This window comes from Leptodactylus fuscus, chromosome 2 (assembly GCF_031893055.1).
Source record: "Leptodactylus fuscus isolate aLepFus1 chromosome 2, aLepFus1.hap2, whole genome shotgun sequence".
NCBI lineage: Eukaryota > Metazoa > Chordata > Amphibia > Anura > Leptodactylidae > Leptodactylus > Leptodactylus fuscus.
Window position 1 is genome coordinate 146,950,565 of NC_134266.1, and position 25,080 is coordinate 146,975,644.

A 25,080-nucleotide genomic window follows, 5' to 3' on the forward strand; every position below is an offset into this window, starting at 1 on the left:
TAAGCTGTAGTGGTTATTATAATGTAATGTCACCTTTGTAGCCTCTCTGTATACTCACAGAAAATGGCTTTAATTGAAGCCAGGGCACAGGAATGACTGGGAGGAGAGAGGCGAGTATAAGATCTTTTTCTATTTTACAGCTTCTTCTGCTACTGGACAAAAAAAATATTGCAGACAAATCCTTTAACAGGTGATTGTAATAGAGTATTTATTGGCTCTTCTGTGTAACTTCTATTAGATTTACTTTTCTGCAATACATTCAATCACTGGATGATGAAACTGTGCACATCAATAGAATCTGTTCTGTAAACATTATAGGTAATATCTATCAATTTCAGTACAGTCATCAATATGCATTGGCATATTGTCAGGAATACGGCATTAATGATGATATACACTTACGTTTTGACATAGGGATCAGAGTAACCATTTGCGTCCATTGCTGCTAGATGAGCACATCTGACTATTCCTACCAGAAGCCCTGACTTTTGGGAGCTGTATTTTAGGGATATAAGAATTCGCCCACGTTCCTCCAAAGATTTATCTTCTGTTTTATCTATCTGTGGGTGGAAACACAAAATGTTAATGACAGTGGAAACGAGTTCATGCAGTTGCAATAATAAAGGACACAACATCCAGGGAGAGATTTCCTTGTATCTACAAAGATTATTAAAGGTCCTGACATGTATTTAGCAGGCGGCTGATTTGTGCAATTTCAAGATATTATTGTTCTGCTTTTGCTTGATATTTTGTACAAAATAATAATTAGTGATAATTATTGTAAGTTAAAGGAAAATTATATAAACAGAAATTGTTTTAATTGATTCAGACCATTGAATCGAATGCACACAGAATAACAAAAACAGGAACCATGAAAGACTATGATGAGAAAATGCCACATAATAAATTCGTAGCAGAGCAGCAAAATGACAAAAGCAATAGAAAAATGATATTTTAATTGGCTAAGCAGGAGAATTACAGTTACTATTTTTTTAGAGCACTGCAGATCCTTCACCTGACAGTTCTATTGATACATAACTGAAACAATACAAGACATTATGTGAGGAGAGAGCTGTAAGTGCAGATTTGACTTTCATTTGAACAGGGAAGGGTCAGGAGTCCAAGGAACTACGAGCGGTAAGTGAAGTAAAATGTGCAATTAATGCTCATCTCTGTCAATGGAATTGGTACTTCCATCTGTATTGATGGAAATGCTCATTGGCCCCTCAGCTGCTCTAGGCCCTGGTACCTGCCTAGACTAACCAGATGCTGGTGCTGGCCCTGGCTGAAGCCTTTGGTTAAAGTGCGGTGTGGGCATGCTGAAGTTGTTTGGTTATTGACTTACAGATGTGTCCATTTTTACCTATCCTCTTGGCATATTCTGAAATGCGTGGTATGAGATAACCAGCAGTCATTACTGTTAATGTGATCACCAATATGCTAATTAGACTCTTTACTGTCAGGTGGGTAGTCTCAACGTGGGGCAGACAGCCTAATCAGCATATTGGGTGATACTGATACTAGCAGCTCAGAAACAGTGGGCATTAGAGAAAAAATTCCAACTGTTCTGGAATCATATGCAAGGAGTTGTGCAGATGTACAATGCATACCTCCCAACTTGCAAAGGATAGAAAGAGGGACAAATGGTGCGGCGCTCTATGCACACCACGGTAAATTTTGCTTCACACACTTCTACGTTGACTCTGCCCATTCTCATCCATTTTTCCATGTGCCTCCACACAGTATAATGCTTCTACAGTCACCCTAACATTATAAGCTCCCACATTATAATGTTCCCATCCAATTACCTCACAGTATTAAGTCCCTCTCCTTGTGCCCCAGTTTAAACTGGCAGAAACTTTAAAGTGGGGCATTAAACCCCCACGGTTTAATGTCCTCCTCCAGTTGCCTCCAGTTTAATGTCATCCTCCATCTTCCCACCCAGTTTAATATCCACTCATCAGTCTGTCCAAGTTTAATGTCCCCCCTCCATCTGTTTCCATTTTAATGTTCCCCTCCATCTGTCCCCAGTTTAATGTCCCCTTCATTTCCCACCAATTTTATGTCCCCCTTTCATCTGCCTCCAGTTTAATGTTCACTTCATCTGCCACCAGCTTAAATACCCCCTTCACCTTCCACAAATTTAATGCCCCCCCTTCATATTCCCCCAGTTTAATGTTTCCCTATATATACCCCAGTTTAATTGCTCCTTCATCTGCCACCAGCTTAATGCCCCCCTTTATCTGCCCCCAATTTAATGTCCCCCTTCATCTGCCACTAGGTTAATGCCCCCCCTTTATCTGCCACCAGCTTAATTCCCCCTGCATCTGCCCCCACTTTAATTGCCCCCTCCATCTACCATCAGTTTAACCACAAAACATAAGCTATCTGGGATGGTGGGACAGATGTGTTAAATCAGGACTGTCCTGCCGGATCCAGGATGGTTATAAGCTATGACAATGTTAAGGGTGAATACATCTGCAGCTGCCACATGGTGTATCAACCAAAGATGATGATGTACTGACTTTGCCTGAAGACCTGCATATAGTATATCACAGTATTCTACCATGAAGCCTACCTGTATTAGTGCAGGAATTTAGATCTGTATTTTTGCCTCATTGTTTTGTTTGTTGAAACTACCAGAATGCTGAGTCTTAATATAAATTCTATATATCATCATTATATTAAAAAATATAATACAAGCATCAATTTATCGGAAATCAACAGGCTAACATATGTAGCTGAGATGGAACAGCTTTCATCTGAAACACATGAAGAAGCCCGTCATCTCACAGTTAAGATTTTCCGTGCAGTCAAACACGGAGGATAGAATGTGAGAACTGTTATCACTGCAGAACACATTCTTACAACTAGGATACCATCTACAGGTTATTGATCATCAGATAACTGGAGTTATAGGGGATACAAACTACATGGTGAAAGCAGCAGGGCATCCATTGTGGTTGTTTACAATCCAAACATGAAAATCTTGAGAAACATTATCACTTATCTCTAACACATATTTCATAAAGATATCAAATGAAAGAAACATTCCCAAATTCCATTCATGTGCTTATCAAAAATGTCCTCTTCTACCCATCCATGAGTATTGCTTTATGATGCCCAAAGAAAGATATAGGGCTATAATGCCCACATATTACCCACAAAATGGGATGCTTTAACCATAGGGCAAACTGTGCCTTTGCACTGGGTCCTATGGTAGTGGGGGTCCCCTCAGCTGACCTGGATGAAGAAGGACAATCCCGCCTGTGTACAACTTCCACCAGGAATCGCCAGTAAATTACCTTTTCTACCCACCATCCCTTTCCTGCTCCTCCACAGTATCATACCTTCTTTATTGACAATTGCAGCCACCGGTTTGCCTCCGATTCACACGACACAGTTTCTGACACTCCCTGCTGTTGTGTATTCCATTCTGTGTAGCACCTGTCCAGTCCATAAAGCATAAACATTTCACCTATGAGAAGTCCTGATCCAATCTCTGAAGGTTTCTGCCCATATTAGTCTGCTCAGCCCTCTGAACCATGCCTAAGCAATAATTAATCTTAAGATTTTGCAAAAGTCTGGATCTACACAGTGTCCTGATTATTGTTTTTTGACCTCATCTTGTTTGTTCGACTACACTTCTAATTCTGATTCTGTACTTCTGCCTATCTGTATATTACCTCTCCCTCTATGAGCCTCCAGTAGGTGGCACAGTGGGTCCACATATCCATTTATGATTACAGTGTTGTTCCGCTGTTCCCAGGTGGCAGGTAGAAATGATCATCTCTGACCATAGGACTTCGGCTCTGGGTTCCATTATTCAGCCTTAAGCTGATGATGTCTACTGCAGGAAGGCATGGGCATCTAGCTGCAGACATTATTACAGCCAGAACCTGCAGGCATGTCTATGGGAACAAGATTAGGTGATTATAAGTTTTTTTTCCCCGTTTATATGAAACACTGGTGACTAAGGGGTAAGGGGGCCTTATGTGGGGATTATTTAAGAACACATTAAATTAGATGGGGAGTGGGGGCGGGGCCCCTTTAGGAAAGCTTTGAACTGGCCTCACTAATCTATTAAAGCAGCCTTGCCTATAAACAGGATTATAATGGCACACCAGAATATTAGAGATTTATTGGTGGGACCACCAACCCTTACCTTCAGAATGAATGTCAATTGCCCCAGTTCAGAGGGAAAAAATCCTGACTACAAATATAGCAATGAATAGAGATGAGCGAACAGTGTTCTATCGAACTCATGTTCGATCGGATATTAGGCTGTTCGGCATGTTCGAATCGAATCGAACACCGCGTGGTAAAGTGCGCCATTACTCGATTCCCCTCCCACCTTCCCTGGCGCCTTTTTTGCTCCAATAACAGCGCAGGGTAGGTGGGACAGGAACTACGACACAGGTGACATTGAAAAAAGTAGGAAAAACCCATTGGCTGCCGAAAACATGTGACCTCTAATTTAAAAGAACAGCGCCGCCCAGGTTCGCATCATTCTGAGCTTGCAATTCACCGAGAACAGAGGCTTCAGTCCACTTAGCTAGGGATCAGATTCTGGGTAGGCAGGGACAGGCTAGGATAGGAAGGAGAAGACAACCAACAGCTCTTATAAGAGCTAAATTCCAGGGAGAAGCTTGTCAGTGTAACGTGGCACTGACGGGCTCAATCGCCGCAACCCAGCTTTCCCAGGATCCTGAATGGAATACACTGACAGTGTATTCCCGTATACCCTATATATACACCCCCGATCCCCGTTCCAACGGTGTGCCCCCCCGCCTTCACCCCAGAAATACCCTGCAAGTCCCCTAGCAATAGAATTGGGGCTATATACACCCACTATTTTTGCTACTGCCATATAGTGCCATTGTCTGACTGGGAATTCCAAGAATATATTGGGGTTACAAATACCTTCAAGTCCTGCCACTGCCACATAGTGCCATTGTCTGACTGGGAATTCCAAGAATATATTGGGGTTACAAATACCCTCATTTCTTGCTACTGCCATATAGTGCCATTGTCTGACTGGGAATTCCAAGAATATATTGGGGTTACAAATACCCTCATTTCTTGCTACTGCCATATAGTGCCAGTTTCTGACTGGGAATTCAAAGAATATATTTGGGTTACAAATACCCTCATTTCTTGCTACTGCCATATAGTGCCATTGTCTGACTGGGAATTCAAAGAATATATTGGGGTTACAAATACCTTCAAGTCCTGCCACTGACATATAGTGCCAGTTTCTGACTGGGAATTCAAAGAATATATTGGGGTTACAAATACCCTCATTTCTTGCTACTGCCATATAGTGCCAGTTTCTGACTGGGAATTCAAAGAATATATTTGGGTTACAAATACCCTCATTTCTTGCTACTGCCATATAGTGCCATTGTCTGACTGGGAATTCAAAGAATATATTGGGGTTACAAATACCTTCAAGTCCTGCCACTGACATATAGTGCCAGTTTCTGACTGGGAATTCAAAGAATATAATGGGGTTACAAATACCCTCATTTCTTGCTACTGCCATATAGTGCCATTGTCTGACTGGGAATTCCAAGAATATATTGGGGTTACAAATACCCTCATTTCTTGCTACTGCCATATAGTGCCATTGTCTGACTGGGAATTCAAAGAATATATTGGGGTTACAAATACCTTCAAGTCCTGCCACTGACATATAGTGCCAGTTTCTGACTGGGAATTCAAAGAATATATTGGGGTTACAAATACCCTCATTTCTTGCTACTGCCATATAGTGCCATTGTCTGACTGGGAATTCAAAGACTATATTGGGGTTACAAATACCCTCATTTCTTGCTACTGCCATATAGTGCCAGTTTCTGACTGGGAATTCAAAGAATATATTGGGGTTACAAATACCCTCATTTCTTGCTACTGCCATATAGTGCCAGTTTCTGACTGGGAATTCAAAGAATATATTGGGGTTACAAATACCCTCATTTCTTGCTACTGCCATATAGTGCCATTGTCTGACTGGGAATTCAAAGAATATATTGGGGTTACAAATACCCTCATTTCTTGCTACTGCCATATAGTGCCAGTTTCTGACTGGGAATTCAAAGAATATAATGGGGTTACAAATACCCTCATTTCTTGCTACTGCCATATAGTGCCATTGTCTGACTGGGAATTCAAAGAATATATTGGGGTTACAAATACCCTCATTTCTTGCTACTGCCATATAGTGCCATTGTCTGACTGGGAATTCAAAGAATATATTGGGGTTACAAATACCTTCAAGTCCTGCCACTGACATATAGTGCCAGTTTCTGACTGGGAATTCAAAGAATATATTGGGGTTACAAATACCCTCATTTCTTGCTACTGCCATATAGTGCCAGTTTCTGACTGGGAAATCAAAGAATATATTGGGGTTACAAATACCTTCAAGTCCTGCCACTGACATATAGTGCCAGTTTCTGACTGGGAATTCAAAGAATATATTGAGGTTACAAATACCTTCAAGTCCTGCCACTGACATATAGTGCCAGTTTCTGACTGGGAATTCAAAGAATATATTGGGGTTACAAATACCCTCATTTCTTGCTACTGCCATATAGTGCCAGTTTCTGACTGGGAATTCAAAGAATATATTGGGGTTACAAATACCTTCAAGTCCTGCCACTGACATATAGTGCCAGTTTCTGACTGGGAATTCAAAGAATATATTGGGGGTACAAATACCTTCAAGTCCTGCCACTGACATATAGTGCCAGTTTCTGACTGGGAATTCAAAGAATATATTGGGGTTACAAATACCCTCATTTCTTGCTACTGCCATATAGTGCCATTGTCTGACTGGGAATTCTAAGAATATATTGGGGTTACAAATACCTTCAAGTCCTGCCACTGACATATAGTGCCAGTTTCTGACTGGGAATTCCAAGAATATATTGGGGTTACAAATACCCTCATTTCTTGCTACTGCCATATAGTGCCAGTTTCTGACTGGGAATTCCAAGAATATATTGGGGTTACAAATACCCTCATTTCTTGCTACTGCCATATAGTGCCATTGTCTGACTGGGAATTCAAAGAATATATTGGGGTTACAAATACCCTCATTTCTTGCTACTGCCATATAGTGCCATTGTCTGACTGGGAATTCAAAGAATATATTGGGGTTACAAATACCCTCATTTCTTGCTACTGCCATATAGTGCCATTGTCTGACTGGGAATTCAAAGAATATATTGGGGTTACAAATACCCTCATTTCTTGCTACTGCCATATAGTGCCATTGTCTGACTGGGAATTCAAAGAATATATTGGGGTTACAAATACCTTCAAGTCCTGCCACTGACATATAGTGCCAGTTTCTGACTGGGAATTCAAAGAATATATTGGGGTTACAAATACCCTCATTTCTTGCTACTGCCATATAGTGCCAGTTTCTGACTGGGAAATCAAAGAATATATTGGGGTTACAAATACCTTCAAGTCCTGCCACTGACATATAGTGCCAGTTTCTGACTGGGAATTCAAAGAATATATTGAGGTTACAAATACCTTCAAGTCCTGCCACTGACATATAGTGCCAGTTTCTGACTGGGAATTCAAAGAATATATTGGGGTTACAAATACCCTCATTTCTTGCTACTGCCATATAGTGCCAGTTTCTGACTGGGAATTCAAAGAATATATTGAGGTTACAAATACCTTCAAGTCCTGCCACTGACATATAGTGCCAGTTTCTGACTGGGAATTCAAAGAATATATTGGGGGTACAAATACCTTCAAGTCCTGCCACTGACATATAGTGCCAGTTTCTGACTGGGAATTCAAAGAATATATTGGGGTTACAAATACCCTCATTTCTTGCTACTGCCATATAGTGCCATTGTCTGACTGGGAATTCTAAGAATATATTGGGGTTACAAATACCTTCAAGTCCTGCCACTGACATATAGTGCCAGTTTCTGACTGGGAATTCCAAGAATATATTGGGGTTACAAATACCCTCATTTCTTGCTACTGCCATATAGTGCCATTGTCTGACTGGGAATTCCAAGAATATATTGGGGTTACAAATACCCTCATTTCATGCTACTGCCATATAGTGCCATTGTCTGACTGGGAATTCAAAGAATATATTGGGGTTACAAATACCCTCATTTCTTGCTACTGCCATATAGTGCCATTGTCTGACTGGGAATTCAAAGAATATATTGGGGTTACAAATACCCTCATTTCTTGCTACTGCCATATAGTGCCATTGTCTGACTGGGAATTCAAAGAATATATTGGGGTTACAAATACCTTCAAGTTCTGCCACTGACATATGGTGCCAGTTTCTGACTGGGAATTCAAAGAATATATTGGGGTTACAAATACCCTCATTTCTTGCTACTGCCATATAGTGCCAGTTTCTGAGTGGGAATTCAAAGAATATATTGGGGTTACAAATACCCTCATTTCTTGCTACTGCCATATAGTGCCATTATCTGACTGGGAATTCAAAGAATATATTGGGGTTACAAATACCTTCAAGTCCTGCCACTGACATATAGTGCCAGTTTCTGACTGGGAATTCAAAGAATATATTGGGGTTACAAATACCCTCATTTCTTGCTACTGCCATATAGTGCCAGTTTCTGACTGGGAATTCAAAATGCGCAAGGCTCCTGGAAAGGGACGTGGACGAGGCCGTGGTCAGGGAAATGGTTCTGGGGAGCAAGGTAGCAGTGAAGCCATAGGGCGTCCCGTGCCTACTCCTGTGGGGCAGCAAGCATTGCGCTACTCCACAGTGCCAGGGTTGCTTGCCACATTAACTAAACTGCAGGGTACAAACCTTAGTAGGCCCAAGAACCAGGAACAGGTCTTGCAATGGCTGTCGGATAACGCTTACAGCACATTGTCCAGCAGCCAGTCAGGCTCTGCCTCCTCTTCTCCTATTACCCAACAGTCTTGTCCTCCTTCCTCCCAAAATTCCCAAGCTTCACAGAACAATAACCCCAACTGTCCCTGCTCCCCAGAGCTGTTCTCCGCTCCTTTCATTGTCCGTCAACCTGCCCCTCCATGTCGCGATTCCACGGACCTAACAGAGGAGCATCTGTGTCCAGATGCTCAAACACTAGAGTCTCCTCCATCTCCGTTCGATTTGGTGGTGGATGACCAGCAACCCACCCTCATCGACGACGATGTGACGCAGTTGCCGTCAGGGCATCCAGTTGACCTGCGCATTGTGCGGGAGGAGGAGATGAGACAGGAGTTGGAAGAGGAAGTGGTGGATGATGAGGACACTGACCCGACCTGGACAGGGGGGATGTCAAGCGGGGAAAGTAGTGTGGATGTTGAGGCAGGTGCAGCACCAAAAAGGGTAGCTAGAGGCAGAGGCAGAGTTCAGCAGCTTAGGCGAAGCCAGGCCACACCCGGAATCTCCCAAGATGTTACAGTTCGTACCCAGCCCCGAAAAAACTCCCACCTCGAGGGCACGTTTCTCGAAGGTGTGGAGTTTTTTCAAGGAATGCGCCGAGGACAGATATAGTGTTGTCTGCACAATTTGCCTCTCGAAATTGATTAGGGGCTCTGAGAAGAGCAACCTGTCCACCACTTCAATGCGCCGTCATTTGGAATCCAAGCACTGGAATCAGTGGCAGGCAGCAACGGCAGGACAAAGGCCGCCTGCCGTTCACGCCACTGCCTCTGCCACTGCTGACTGTGCTGGCGATGCACTCCAGAGGACGAGCCAGGACACCACTTCATCTGCCTCCGCCACTTTGTTGACTTCTTCGTCATCCTCCCCTGTTCCTGTCTTATCTCCTTCTCCTGCACCATCAAAGGCACCATCAGGCACTTCTTTACAACAACCCACCATCTCTCAGACATTGGAGCGGCGGCAGGAATACACCGCTAACCACCCACACGCGCAAGCCTTGAACACCAACATCGCTAAACTGCTGGCCCAGGAGATGTTGGCGTTCTGGCTTGTTGAAACTCCCGCCTTCCTGGACCTGATGGCAACTGCGGCACCTCGCTATGCCGTCCCTAGCCATCACTACTTCTCCTGGTGTGCCGTCCCCGCCTTGCACCAGCACGTGTCACTCAACATCAGGCGGGCCCTTAGTTCCGCGCTTTGCACAAAGGTCCACTTGACCACCGACGCGTGGACAAGTGCATGTGGACAGGGACGCTACATTTCACTGACGGCACACTGGGTGAATGTAGTTGAGGCTGGGACAGTATCCCAAACTGGCCCGGTGTACCTCGTCTCTCTGCCTAACATTCCTGGCAGGGACACGAGAAGAACACCCCCCTCCTCCTCCTCCGCCACCGCCTCCTCCTCCGCCTCCTCCTCCGCTGTTAGATTGACCCCAGCTACAAGTTGGAAACGTTGCAGCACTGGCGTTGGTAGACGTCAGCAGGCCGTGCTGAAGCTGATCAGCTTGGGGGACAGACAGCACACTGCCTCCGAGGTGAGGGATGCCCTCCTCGATGAGACGGCAATATGGTTTGAGCCGCTGCACCTGGGCCCAGGCATGGTCGTTTGTGATAACGGCCGGAACCTGGTAGCAGCTCTGGAGCTTGCCGGACTTCAACATGTTCCATGCCTGGCCCACGTCTTCAACCTAGTGGTGCAACGTTTCCTAAAGAGCTACCCCAATGTTCCAGAGCTACTGGTGAAAGTGAGGCGCATGTGCGCCCACTTTCGCAAGTTGACAGTAGCCGCTGCTAGCTTAAAATCTCTCCAGCAACGCCTGCATGTGCCACAACACCGGCTTTTGTGCGACGTCCCCACACGCTGGAACTCAACGTTTCAGATGTTGAATAGAGTGGTTGAGCAGTCGAGACCTTTGATGGAATACCAGCTACAAAACCCTAGGGTGCCACAAAGTCAGCTGCCTCAGTTTCTCATCCATGAGTGGCCATGGATGAGAGACCTTTGTGACATCCTACGGGTGTTTGAGGAGTCCACAAGGAGGGTGAGCTCTGAGGATGCGATGGTGAGCCTTACAATCCCGCTCTTGTGTGTTCTGAGAGAATCCCTGATTGACATCAGGGATAACTCAGATCACACAGAGGAGTCAGGGATAGCATCCGATCCGTCACAGCTGGAGAGTAGGTCAACACATCTGTCCGCTTCATCGCGTTTAATGGAGGAGGAGGAGGAAGAAGAGTTGTCCGATGATGTGATGGTGATACAGGAGGCTTCCGGGCAACTTCGAATCGTCCCATTGTTGCAGCGCGGATGGGTAGACATGGATTATGAGGAGGAAATGGAGATTGAACTTTCCGGAGGGGCCAGAGGAGTCATGCCAACTAACACTGTGGCAGACATGGCTGAGTTCATGTTGGGGTGCTTTACAACCGACAAGCGTATTGTCAAAATCATGGAGGACAACCAGTACTGGATCTTTGCTATCCTTGACCCCCGGTATAAAAACAACATCTCCTCTTTTATTCTGGTAGAGGGGAGGGCCAATCGCATCAATGCTTGCCACAAGCAATTGGTGCAGAATATGATGGAGATGTTTCCAGCATGTGACGTTGGCGGCAGGGAGGGCAGTTCCTCCAGTAGGCGACCAAGTTCTCACCGGTCCACACAAACGAGGGGCACACTGTCTAAGGTCTGGGACACCTTGATGGCACCCCCTCGCCAAAGTGCCGCCACGGAGGGTCCTAGTGTCACCAGGCGTGAGAAGTATAGGCGCATGTTGCGGGAATACCTTTCCGACCACAGCCCTGTCCTCTCCGACCCCTCTGCGCCCTACACGTATTGGGTGTCGAAGTTGGACCTGTGGCTTGAACTTGCCCTATATGCCTTGGAGGTGCTGTCCTGTCCTGCCGCCAGCGTCCTATCTGAGAGGGTGTTCAGTGCAGCCGGTGGCATCATCACTGACAAGCGCACCCGTCTGTCAGCTGAGAGTGCCGACCGGCTCACTTTGATAAAAATGAACCACCACTGGATAGAGCCTTCATTTTCGTGCCCACCTGTGTAAAGCACCCCAACATGAAACTCCATGTCTGTGCTCAACCTCTCCAATTCCTCCGCATCCTCATACTCATCCACCATAAGCGTTGCACAATTCTGCTAATACTAGGCTCCCTCCACCCTGATTTCCCCCAACTCTGCTGGTTAGAGGCTCCCTCCACCCTGATTTCCCCCAACTCTGCTGGTTAGAGGCTCCCTCCACCCTGATTTCCCACAACTCTGCTGGTTAGAGGCTCCCTTCACCCTGATTTCCCACAACTCTGCTGGTTAGAGGCTCCCTCCACCATGAATTGGTCCAAACTGGGCTGGTTAGAGGCTCCCTCCACCATGAATTTGGCCAAACTGGGGTTTTTAGAGGCTCCCTCCACCATGAATTGGTCCAAACTGGGCTGGTTAGAGGCTCCCTCCACCATGAACTTCCCATAGCTTGGCTGTTTAGAGGCTCCCTCCACCATGAATTGGTCCAAACTGGGCTGGTTAGAGGCTCCCTCCACCTTGAATTTGGCCAAACTGGGGTTTTTAAAGGCTCCCTCCACCATGAATTGGTCCAAACTGGGCTGGTTAGAGGCTCCCTCCACCATGAATTTGGCCAAACTGGGGTTTTTAGAGGCTCCCTCCACCATGAATTTCCCAAAACTTGGCTGTTTAGAGGCTCCCTCCACCATGAATTGGTCCAAACTGGGCTGGTTAGAGGCTCCCTCCACCATGAATTGGTCCAAACTGGGCTGGTTAAAGGCTCCCTCCACCATGAAGTTGGCCAAACTGGGGTTTTTAGAGGCTCCCTCCACCATGAATTGGTCCAAACTGGGCTGGTTAGAGGCTCCCTCCACCATGAACTTCCCATAGCTTGGCTGTTTAGAGGCTCCCTCCACCATGAATTTCCCAAAACTTGGCTGTTTAGAGGCTCCCTCCACCATGAATTTGGCCAAACTGGGGTTTTTAGAGGCTCCCTCCACCATGAATTGGTCCAAACTGGGGTTTTTAGAGGCTCCCTCTACCATGAATTTCCCAAAACTTGGCTGTTTAGAGGCTCCCTCCACCATGAATTGGTCCAAACTGGACTGGTTAGAGGCTCCCTCCACCATGAATTTGGCCAAACTGGGGTTTTTAGAGGCTCCCTCCACCATGAATTTCCCAAAACTTGGCTGTTTAGAGGCTCCCTCCACCATGAATTGATCCAAACTGGGCTGGTTAGAGGCTCCCTCCACCATGAATTGGTCCAAACTGGGCTGGTTAGAGGCTCCCTCCACCATGAATTTGGCCAAACTGGGGTTTTTAGAGGCTCCCTCCACCATGAATTGGTCCAAACTGGGCTGGTTAGAGGCTCCCTCCACCATGAACTTCCCATAGCTTGGCTGTTTAGAGGCTCCCTCCACCATGAATTTCCCAAAACTTGGCTGTTTAGAGGCTCCCTCCACCATGAATTGGTCCAAACTGGGCTGGTTAGAGGCTCCCTCCACCATGAATTTGGCCAAACTGGGGTTTTTAGAGTCTCCCTCCACCATGAATTGGTCCAAACTGGGCTGGTTAGAGGCTCCCTCCACCATGAACTTCCCATAGCTTGGCTGTTTAGAGGCTCCCTCCACCATGAATTGGTCCAAACTGGGCTGGTTAGAGTCTCCCTCCACCATGAATTGGTCCAAACTGGGGTTTTTAGAGGCTCCCTCCACCATGAGTTTCCCAAAACTTGGCTGTTTAGAGGCTCCCTCCACCATGAATTTGGCCAAACTGGGGTTTTTAGAGGCTCCCTCCACCATGAATTGGTCCAAACTGGGCTGGTTAGAGGCTCCCTCCACCATGAATTGGTCCAAACTGGGCTGGTTAGAGGCTCCCTCCACCATGAATTTGGCCAAACTGGGGTTTTTAGAGGCTCCCTCCACCATGAATTGGTCCAAACTGGGCTGTTTAGAGGCTCCCTCCACCATGAATTGGTCCAAACTGGGGTTTTTAGAGGCTCCCTCCACCATGAATTTCCCAAAACTTGGCTGTTTAGAGGCTCCCTCCACCATGAATTGGTCCAAACTGGGCTGGTTAGAGGCTCCCTCCACCATGAATTTTGCCAAACTGGGGATTTTAGAGGCTCCCTCCACCCACACGCGCAAGCCTTGAACGCCAACATCGCTAAACTGCTGGCCCAGAAGATGTTGGCGTTCTGGCTTGTTGAAACTCCCGCCTTCCTGGACCTGATGGCAACTGCGGCACCTCGCTATGCCGTCCCTAGCCGTCACCACTTTTCCCGGTGTGCCGTCCCCGCCTTGCACCAGCACGTGTCACTCAACATCAGGCGGGCCCTTAGTTCCGCGCTTTGCACAAAGGTCCACTTGACCACCGACGCGTGGACAAGTGCATGCGGACAGGGACGCTACATTTCACTGACGGCACACTGGGTGAATGTAGTTGAGGCTGGGACAGTATCCCAAACTGGCCCGGTGTACCTCGTCTCCCCGCCTAACATTCCTGGCAGGGACACGAGAAGAACACCCCCCTCCTCCTCCGCAACCGCCTCCTCCTCCGCCACCGCCTCCTCCTCCGCTGTTAGATTGACCCCAGCTACGAGTTGGAAACGTTGCAGCACTGGCGTTGGTAGACGTCAGCAGGCCGTGCTGAAGCTGATCAACTTGGGGGACAGACAGCACACTACCTCCGAGGTGAGGGATGCCCTCCTCGATGAGACGGCAATATGGTTTGAGCCGCTGCACCTGGGCCCAGGCATGGTCGTTTGTGATAACGGCCGGAACCTGGTAGCAGCTCTGGAGCTTGCCGGACTCCAACATGTTCCATGCCTGGCCCACGTCTTCAACCTAGTGGTGCAACGTTTCCTAAAGAGCTACCCCAATGTTCCAGAGCTACTGGTGAAAGTGTGGCGCATGTGCGCCCACTTTCGCAAGTCGACAGTAGCCGCTGCTAGCTTAAAATCTCTCCAGCAACGCCTGTATGTGCCACAACACCGGCTTTTGTGCGACGTCCCCACACGCTGGAACTCAACATTTCAGATGTTGAATAGAGTGGTTGAGCAGTCGAGACCTTTGATGGAATACCAGCTACAAAACCCTAGGGTGCCACAAAGTCAGCTGCCTCAGTTTCTCATCCATGAGTGGCCATGGATGAGAGACCTTTGTGACATCCTACGGGTGTTTGAGGAGTCCACAAGGAGGGTGAGCTCTGAGGATGCGATGGTGAGCCTTACAATCCCGCTCTTGTGTGTTCTGAGAGAATCCCTGATTGACATCAGGGATAACTCAGATCACACAGAGGAGTCAGGGATAACATCCGATCCGTCACAGCTGGAGAGTAGGTCCACACATCTGTCCGCTTCTTCGCGTTTAATGGAGGAGGAGGAGGAGGAGGAGGAAGAAGAGTTGTCCGATGATGTGATGGTGATACAGGAGGCTTCCGGGCAACTTCGAATCGTCCCATTGTTGCAGCGCGGATGGGTAGACATGGACGATGAGGAGGAAATGGAGATTGAACTTTCCGGTGGGGCCAGAGGAGTCATGCCAACTAACACTGTGGCAGACATGGCTGAGTTCATGTTGGGGTGCTTTACAACCGACAAGCGTATTTTCAAAATCATGGAGGACAACCAGTACTGGATCTTTGCTATCCGGTATAAAAACAACATCTCCTCTTTTATTCCGGTAGAGGGGAGGGCCAATCGCATCAATGCTTGCCACAAGCAATTGGTGCAGAATATGATGGAGATGTTTCCAGCATGTGACGTTGGCGGCAGGGAGGGCAGTTCCTCCAGTAGGCGACCAAGTTCTCACCGGTCCACACAAACGAGAGGCACACTGTCTAAGGTCTGGGACACCTTGATGGCACCCCCTCGCCAAAGTGCTGCCACGGAGGGTCCTAATGTCACCAGGCATGAGAAGTATAGGCGCATGTTGCGGGAATACCTTTCCGACCACAGCCCTGTCCTCTCCGACCCCTCTGCGCCCTACACGTATTGGGTGTCGAAGTTGGACCTGTGGCTTGAACTTGCCCTATATGCCTTGGAGGTGCTGTCCTGTCCTGCCGCCAGCGTCCTATCTGAGAGGGTGTTCAGTGCAGCCGGTGGCATCATCACTGACAAGCGCACCCGTCTGTCAGCTGAGAATGCCGACAGGCTCACTTTGATAAAAATGAACCACCACTGGATAGAGCCTTCATTTTCGTGCCCACCTGTGTAAAGCACCCCAACATGAAACTCCATGTCTATGCTCAACCTCTCCAATTCCTCCACATCCTCATACTCATCCACCATAAGCGTTGCACAATTCTGCTAATACTAGGCTCCCTCCACCCTGATTTCCCCCAACTCTGCTGGTTAGAGGCTCCCTCCACCCTGATTTCCCACAACTCTGCTGGTTAGAGGCTCCCTCCACCCTGATTTCCCACAACTCTGCTGGTTAGAGGCTCCTTCCACCATGAACTTCCCATAGCTTGGCTGTTTAGAGGCTCCCTCCACCATGAATTGGTCCAAACTGGGCTGGTTAGAGGCTCCCTCCACCATGAATTTCCCAAAACTTGGCTGTTTAGAGGCTCCCTCCACCATGAATTGGTCCAAACTGGGCTGGTTAGAGGCTTCCTCCACCATGAACTTCCCATAGCTTGGCTGTTTAGAGGCTCCCTCCACCATGAATTGGTCCAAACTGGGCTGGTTAGAGGCTCCCTCCACCATGAATTGGTCCAAACTGGGGTTTTTAGAGGCTCCCTCCACCATGAGTTTCCCAAAACTTGGCTGTTTAGAGGCTCCCTCCACCATGAATTTGGCCAAACTGGGGTTTTTAGAGGCTCCCTCCACCATGAATTGGTCCAAACTGGGCTGGTTAGAGGCTCCCTCCACCATGAATTGGTCCAAACTGGGCTGGTTAGAGGCTCCCTCCACCATGAATTTGGCCAAACTGGGGTTTTTAGAGGCTCCCTCCACCATGAATTGGTCCAAACTGGGCTGTTTAGAGGCTCCCTCCACCATGAATTGGTCCAAACTGGGGTTTTTAGAGGCTCCCTCCACCATGAATTTCCCAAAACTTGGCTGTTTAGAGGCTCCCTCCACCATGAATTGGTCCAAACTGGGCTGGTTAGAGGCTCCCTCCACCATGAATTTGGCCAAACTGGGGTTTTTAGAGGCTCCCTCCACCATGAATTGGTCCAGACTGGGGTTTTTAGAGGCTCCCTCCACTATGAATTTGCCCAAACTGGGGTTTTTAGAGGCTCCCTCCACCATGAATTTCCCAAAACTTGGCTGTTTAGAGGCTCCCTCCACCATGAATTGGTCCAAACTGGGCTGGTTAGAGGCTCCCTCCACCATGAATTGGTCCAAACTGGGGTTTTTAGAGGCTCCCTCCACCATGAATTGGTCCAAACTGGGCTGTTTAGAGGCTCCCTCCACCATGAATTGGTCCAAACTGGGGTTTTTAGAGGCTCCCTCCACCATGAATTTCCCAAGACTTGGCTGTTTAGAGGCTCCCTCCACCATGAATTGGTCCAAACTGGGCTGTTTAGAGGCTCCCTCCACCATGAATTGGTCCAAACTGGGGTTTTTAGAGGCTCCCTCCACCATGAAGTTGCCCAAACTCTGCTGGTTGGAGGCTCAATCCACCCTGATTTTCAAAACAAATGTTGGTGCCAACCTCAACTTACTACAAGGGCCAAATTCACTGCTGATGACAAGCTCTCCTCACTCCAAGTGCCAAATACACATGTTTCAAGGTGTTTTCCTACTGTCTGAGAGGTGGTATTGAGTGTGTAAAGTGTGTAGTTGTTAGGCTGTGATGTTGGGGTAATAGAGGGTCTTTGGTGTGTTAGATGCCCCCAGACATGCTTCCCCTGCTGTCCCAGTTGTATTCCAGAGGTGTTGGCATCATTTCCTGGGGTGTCATAGTGGACTTGGTGACCCTCCAGACACGGATTTGGGTTTCCCCCTTAACGAGTATATGTTCCCCATAGACTATAATGGGGTTTAAAACCCGTTCAAACAGACGAACAGTGAGCGGCTGTTCGATTCGAATTTCAAACCTCGAACATTTTAGTGTTCGCTCATCTCTAGCAATGAATATAAAATCCTAACTTGCTATCTCCTAAAAATCTGAAACCCATAACCTGTAAAACTTTTTCTTTCAAGAAAGGTTTCCAGATGTTCCCAGTTACCTCTTAAGGACAATGCTGTTTGGTGATATTGTATTACAAGATGATATTCTATATATCCTATATATGTCTATCTGTGGCTATCCACTATTTGTTTTATGAAATGCAGCCTTTCAAGGGTTTTGCTAGCATATCTTGATATCATATTGAATTGGTTTCATTTCAAATTTGAATCCTTGAATTCAGTATATCAAGTCCAAAATGCTCCCCCCAAGCCATTAATAGCACCGCATTATTAGCCTTACAAGCATCAGTGGCATGGCCAGATTTGCTTGGAGACAATGATGATGCAGATGGAGGCTGAATATGTAAAACACAGCCATAGAGGAGACCTTTACCCCAGACCAATTTTTGTTTTTGCATTTTTTTCCACTCACCACATTCCAAGAGCCATCATTTTTTCATTTTTAAGTTCACAGAGTCACATGATGTCTTATTGTTTGCGGAACAAATTGTACTTTGCAATGGCACCATTCAATATCCTGTGCAATGTACTGGGAAGCTGGAAATAATTCAGAATGAGGTGCGATTGGAGAAAAAATGCATTTGTGCCAATTTCATATGGTTTTATTTTTATGGCGTTCACTGTTAGCTGTATTTTGTAGGTCACTATGAACCAAAAAACGATACCAAATTGGATATTTAGATTTGCTGCTACACTGTTCACTGTATGGAATAAATATTTTAATATTTTAATAGTTCAGGCATTTTGGAGCGCGGGAATACCTAATGAGTTTGTGTTTACGTTTGTGTATTTACGTCTATATGTGATCTAGGGAAAGGAATTCAAACTTTTGTGTTTTTTTTATTTATTTTTTATACTTTTAAAAACTTTTTTCTTCTTCTTTTACTTTTATGATCAGACCCCCAGTGTATAAAAATTAGTCCATATCCATGTGATGGATATTCAGAGTTATTACAAAGATCTGTTTTTCCTCTTATTGAAGACCCCAATTATTGGACCCAAGACATTCCCTTTAACTAAATTTGCCTTATGGGTGGACATATAACTACTTGATGCTAGGGGCAATGATTATTGGTTCTAGTCCCAAACATTTAGAATAAATGAACAATATGACCTTTGTGTATAATGATTGTAGCATCACATAAGAACTGGACATGGAAAAGTAGACATGGAGAAATTAAAGATGGCTTACAGAGCCACAACCGACCTCCTCAAAAATGGATAAACTTAAAGGATAAAAGGAATATTTCTTTTTAATTTTGTAAAATATGTCCACAGTCATCCAAATGATATTACCTGTTACTACAATCCTGTTTAATGTCTGCAGAAATCTACTTTTTACGATGATGTGTCAGTTTTCAATACCAATTTCTTTTTCTCTATTCAAATCGACAGCCACCCACTTTTGTGTCAAAGCCCCTGGAAATTCTTCACTTCACTGTATAAATTAAAGCAGCGCTCTCGTTATCACATCTGAATACGGCTTTAATTAAAGCACCGCCTTGGAGCTAGAAGACTAAGATGGCTCTCTCAAATACAAACAGATTAAATGAATATAAAGTATGTTTGCTTTCCAATGGAGTGATAGAGTACAAGGAATAGATATAAAATAAAGAGAGGTAAGATTTCATAGTAATCTGTAAGTGGGACTGGTGGCAACACTTCTAATACTCTATATAATACAAGTACATTTGATTATATGTAAAACGTAGGCATACAAAAGGTTCTTTTCATTTAGTTTCCATGCTAATGTAAGAGAAAAATATGACATGCTCCATTTGACTCCATATGTACAGAGGTATTTACCCCTAAAGAACCTCAGTCTGATCCTACATAGCAGACCCGAAGGTGATCTTTTGCTTTTAGGTCCTCCCCTGACAACAGATTACAAAGCATGTCTATCCTGATCCCACAATCACATTCTCTTCCATCTCTACCAGTCTGCTATTCAGGATCCTCTGGAAGAAAGTGACCCACTACATTTACATTACAGTCTCAAAACTTTGCAAGATATTAGAATTTAGTCTGGTATTAGTCAGGGCTCGTTCACATCTGCGCCCGGTCTCCGTTCTGCAGGTTTCCGTTTCCTGCACAAAACAGAGGCAGGAGACGGAAACCTGAAGGACTCTCTCACCCATTCATTTGAATGGGTTTGAAAGCTGTCCAGCCGTGAGCGGCGGTGAGCGTTTTATGCTCTCCGCCACGAAACCGATTTTTTAAAGCCGGACACAGAGTCAGACATGCAGTACTCTGTGACCGGTTTAAAAAAAACGGTTTCGCGGCGGAGAGCATAAAACGCTCACTGCCGCTCATGGCCGGACCTGGTCTGTGGTTTCCGTCTTCTTTCATGCAGAAGATGGAAACCACAGAAAGGAGACCTGAACGCAGGTGTGAACCTAGCATCACAGGTATTTGTATATTATATGGAAGGGTTGGTCCAAAACCTCTTTTAGTGGTGACTACGTGAAATATGTAATAGGCCCACTGTAAGCTACCTCAAAAATACAAATGTCAGCAGAGATATATTAGAGTATTATATGAAGAAAAACTTCTCACTTCTCGTATTGACCATTAGTCTTCAGTAGTTGATACTTTTTCAATGGCTAACAATTTAGCTACTTTATCTTCCCTTCTTCTCCTTTGTTTCCACAAAAAATATTCAGTAAATCTTTACTAATGTTGATGAAATGTCTCCAGTCAAAAATGTACATAAAATGTGCAAAATGATTTATGAGTTTATGGGAATGTATTGTCTTTGTGTAGTAAAATCAGATACTGAATGTTTCTTTATATTTAGCAAAGAAAATAAATTCGACTACACTCTATTGGAGGTGTAGCCACTTTTTTTTTTTTTGGGGGGGGGGATTTTTAAACTTGACAACCAATAATAAAAGTCTTAAATATTAGTGCAAATTTGTTCCAAGAAATCCATTGCTAGTAAATCCACTGGGAACTATATACTATCAACTGCTTACTAGGGAGTATCGATTAGAAGTATGGATTAGAACAGAGATCTCAAATTTATTTAGTCTACCGCCCACTTTGAGAATCAATTACTTTTAGCACCCCCTACAATTTTTAACTTTTCTATACCTTAAAAATCACCATCGCGATCATTACCTTAATTATAGCGGCCATATGAGTCTTATCCTCTTTCTGAATTCAAACTTACATTATAAATGAGACTGTTCTAATAAGAGCAATAAAATGTAACTTTATAATTAAGTTTAGAAAAACTTTTATTCAAATTAAAACAAATATTTCAATTTAAATGTTAAAACTATTTTAACGTGAAGGATGAATCTGATGATTTCTAACAAGTTTCTTCATATCAGGCTCGATTTTACTTAATAATAACAATAAAAATAATAATAATAATAATAATAATAATAATAAATGTAGTATAGTAGGTAGGTTTTGATTTTAGTTCAACATATTTGAAAAACACAAATCAGGCATCACCCACTTTGAGAAGCACTAGATTAGAAGATTCTCAGTTCATACATTGACGTGATCTGTTTATATCTAAGAGTCCTTGCAGTTACTGTTATCTTACTGCTGGACTTTTTAGGTTTACACACCCAAACAGGAATCAGAACTCTATACAAAAATTTGACATCAGGGGTTCATTAATATGGAGAAAACTATCTAGTTATTACTGTTACCCCAACTGCTAGTCATCTGAGGGTGTGTGTGTATTATATGTTTTTAATCACCTTTACCCAGGATTTTTGTAATCTTTTAGAGTATATCAATAAAATCTAGTTTTATTTTTTTGCCATTTGTTTTGGGGTATAAGACATCCATTGCACCTTTTTCCAGAATAGTTTTCACTGATGCAAACTGCTCATTAAATGTATTCCTTGTAGACTCGTTTGCAGAGCTTTGTATTGAGTGTGATATGTGCAGAGGTCACTGTGCAGGGTGGAGCAGATGAGTGACCATCAGCTACTGTCAATGTGATGTCTCCAGCTCTATGGTGTTTTCTCATTCAAAAACTGGCCATACACATTAGATTTTGGTTTACTGCTGTCCAATCCATTATAGGGTCACCAATCCCACCATCAACACTCATATTTTCATCAGACCACTGACCGAAAATGACTAACATGGCTAATCTTCTTTAGATAGACTAAAGACAGTCAATATTTTCACTTTATATTCAGGGTCAACTGAAATAAATCTAATGAATATGGCCAGCTTATTTCTGCCTGTGATTACACTGAGATGACTTCTGGAAAATCATGTCCATACAAAAAGAAGTGTCAGTCATGGGTTTAACTAGCTGGGTACTGTTCATAGCAGCTGATATGGGGCCCAAAAATGAAGGTGTTCGAGACATAGGATGTGATTAGTAGTAATTAGGGTAGAGCGATCGTGTTCGGAAAAGATCGGATTCCGATCGGCGATCGAGAAAATTTCACGATCGCCATCGGAATTCCGAGCATGATCTTTTTATGTGGGATCGAGATCGGTGATCTTTTCCCACAATGCTTTGCTTAGCCTTCACACTGAGTATACACTGTATACTCAGAGTGAAGGCTCCGCTGCAGTTCCATAGGAATGAATGGAAGCAGCCAGCACACAGCTTTAACCCCTTGTGCGCCGGCTGCCTCCATTCATTCGAATGGAAGGCTAAACTAAACATCTCTAGCAGCTACTTACCTCTAGAGATGGCTGCTCCGGTGCCCTCCTTCTTCTTGCCTCGCTGCCCCGCCTCCCAGGTTAGTGTTTAAAGCGCTAGGTAGGTGGGGCTTGTGGCTTAGGAGAGTGTGGGCGGGAACAGGGCCCACACTCTCCTAACCTGGCAGGGAGGGGGCTGCGAAGGGGGAAGAGAAGTGCGGAGCGGCAGCGAGGACAAGAAGAAGGAGAAGCAGCGGAGCAGCCATCTCTGGAGGTAAGTGGACACCAGGGGGGACTAAGTAGCCAGAGGATTAAAAAAAATCCTCTGGCTACTTTAGTGATTCATAGTTACTTGTGACGCCACTGGTATCAAATATTGTGAAAACTGAAATATTTGAAGGATTTTTTTATATACTATAGATACACTGAATATAATAAAAAAGCAAAAGATTTGAATATGCAATTTTCTGATCATAATTTCCATAATATCTTGTTTAATAAGAAACCTAACATTGTATATACAGTCCTATGAAAAAGTTTGGGCACCTTTGCTTTGGGGCTATTAATCTTAATCATTTTTAGTTCTAAATATTTTGGTGTTTGCAACAGCCATTTCAGTTTGATATATCTAATAACTGATGGAGACAGTAATATTTCAGGATTTAAATGAGGTTTATTGTACTAACAGAAAATGTGCAATATGCATTAAACCAAAATTTGACCGGTTCAAAAGTATGGGCACCTCAACAGAAAAGTGACATTAATATTTAGTAGATCCTCCTTTTGCCTCTAGTCGCTTCCTGTAGCTTTTAATCAGTTCCTGGATCCTGGATGAAGGTATTTTGGACCATTCCTCTTTACAAAACAATTCAAGTTCAGTTAAGTTTGATGGTCGCCGAGCATGGACAGCCCGCTCTCAAATGATCTGAAAACAAAGATTGTTCAACATAGTTGCTCAGGGGAAGGATACAAAAAGTTGTCTCAGAGATTTAACCTGTCAGTTTCCACTGTGAGGAACATAGTAAGGAAATGGAAGACCACAGGGACAGTTCTTGTTAAGCCCAGAAGTGGCAGGCCAAGAAAAATATCAGAAAGGCAGAGAAGAAGAATGGTGAGAACAGTCAAGGACAATCCACAGACCACCTCCAAAGAGCTGCAGCATCATCTTGCTGCAGATGGTGTCACTGTGCATCGGTCAACAATACAGCGCACTTTGCACAAGGAGAAGCTGTATGGGAGAGTGATGGGAAAGAAGCCGTTTCTACAAACACGCCACAAACAGAGTCGCCTGAGATACGCAAAAGCACATTTGGAAAAGCCAGCTTCATTTTGGAAGAAGGTCCTGTGGACTGATGAAACAAAGATTGAGTTGTTTGGTCATACAAAAAGGCGTTATGCAAAAAAACAGCATTCCAAGAAAAACACTTGCTACCCACTGTAAAATTTGGTGGAGGTTCCATCATGCTTTGGGGCTGTGTGGCCAATGCCAGCATCGGGAATCTTGTTAAAGTTGAGGGTCGCATGGATTCCACTCAGTATCAGCAGATTCTTGAGAATAATGTTCAAGAATCAGTGACGAAGTTGAAGTTACGCCAGGGATGGATATTTCAGCAAAACAATGATCCAAAACACCGCTCCAAATCGACTCAGGCATTCATGCAGAGGAACAATTACAATGTTCTGGAATGGCCATCCCAGTCCCCAGACCTGAATATCATTGAACATCTGTGGGATGATTTAAAGCGGGCTGTCCATGCTCGGCGACCATCAAACTTAACTGAACTTGAATTGTTTTGTAAAGAGGAATGGTCCAAAATACCTTCATCCAGGATCCAGGAACTGATTAAAAGCTACAGGAAGCGACTAGAGACTGTTATCTTTGCAAAAGGAGGATCTTCTAAATATTAATGTCATTTTCCGGTCAAATTTTGGTTTAAATGCATATTGCACATTTTCTGTTAGTACAATAAACCTCATTTCAATTCTGAAATATTACTGTTTCCATCAGTTATTAGATATATCAAACTGAAATGGCTGCTGCAAACACCAAAATATTTAGAACTAAAAATGATTAAGATTAATAGGGGTACCCAAACTTTTTCATAGGACTGTATGATTGTTGCTAACCAACTAAAATTTGATAATCAACCTTGATGAACTGAAAGCTGATGTTATAGACTCCCCAATTATATAAGGAAGCATCTGAAATTGTCATCTAGTCTTTTGTGCACAGATAAAGCAGGATTACAAGATGACAAATTGTTCAGCTCTGTATTTTCAGACTCGTAAATGCTTACCATTATTTTCTGCACCTCTGTAAAGAACAATTTGCTACATATTGCCCAAAGTCTGTAAATGCCATTCATGTGCTAGTTACTACATAGATTTTCAG

The 25,080-nt window shown here is 44.6% G+C and overlaps 1 protein-coding gene across 2 annotated transcripts in view; it reads right to left on the minus strand.

The window, feature by feature from the left end:
* The window catches only part of DOC2B (double C2 domain beta), a 528,819-nt gene that overhangs the window by 80,290 nt on the left and 423,449 nt on the right, over positions 1–25,080 (minus strand). For both annotated transcript variants that reach the window (XM_075264915.1, XM_075264914.1), the window contains one exon: positions 403–560. In XM_075264915.1, coding sequence (XP_075121016.1) covers positions 403–560 — 158 coding nt within the window. The remainder of the gene's footprint in view (positions 1–402; positions 561–25,080) is intronic.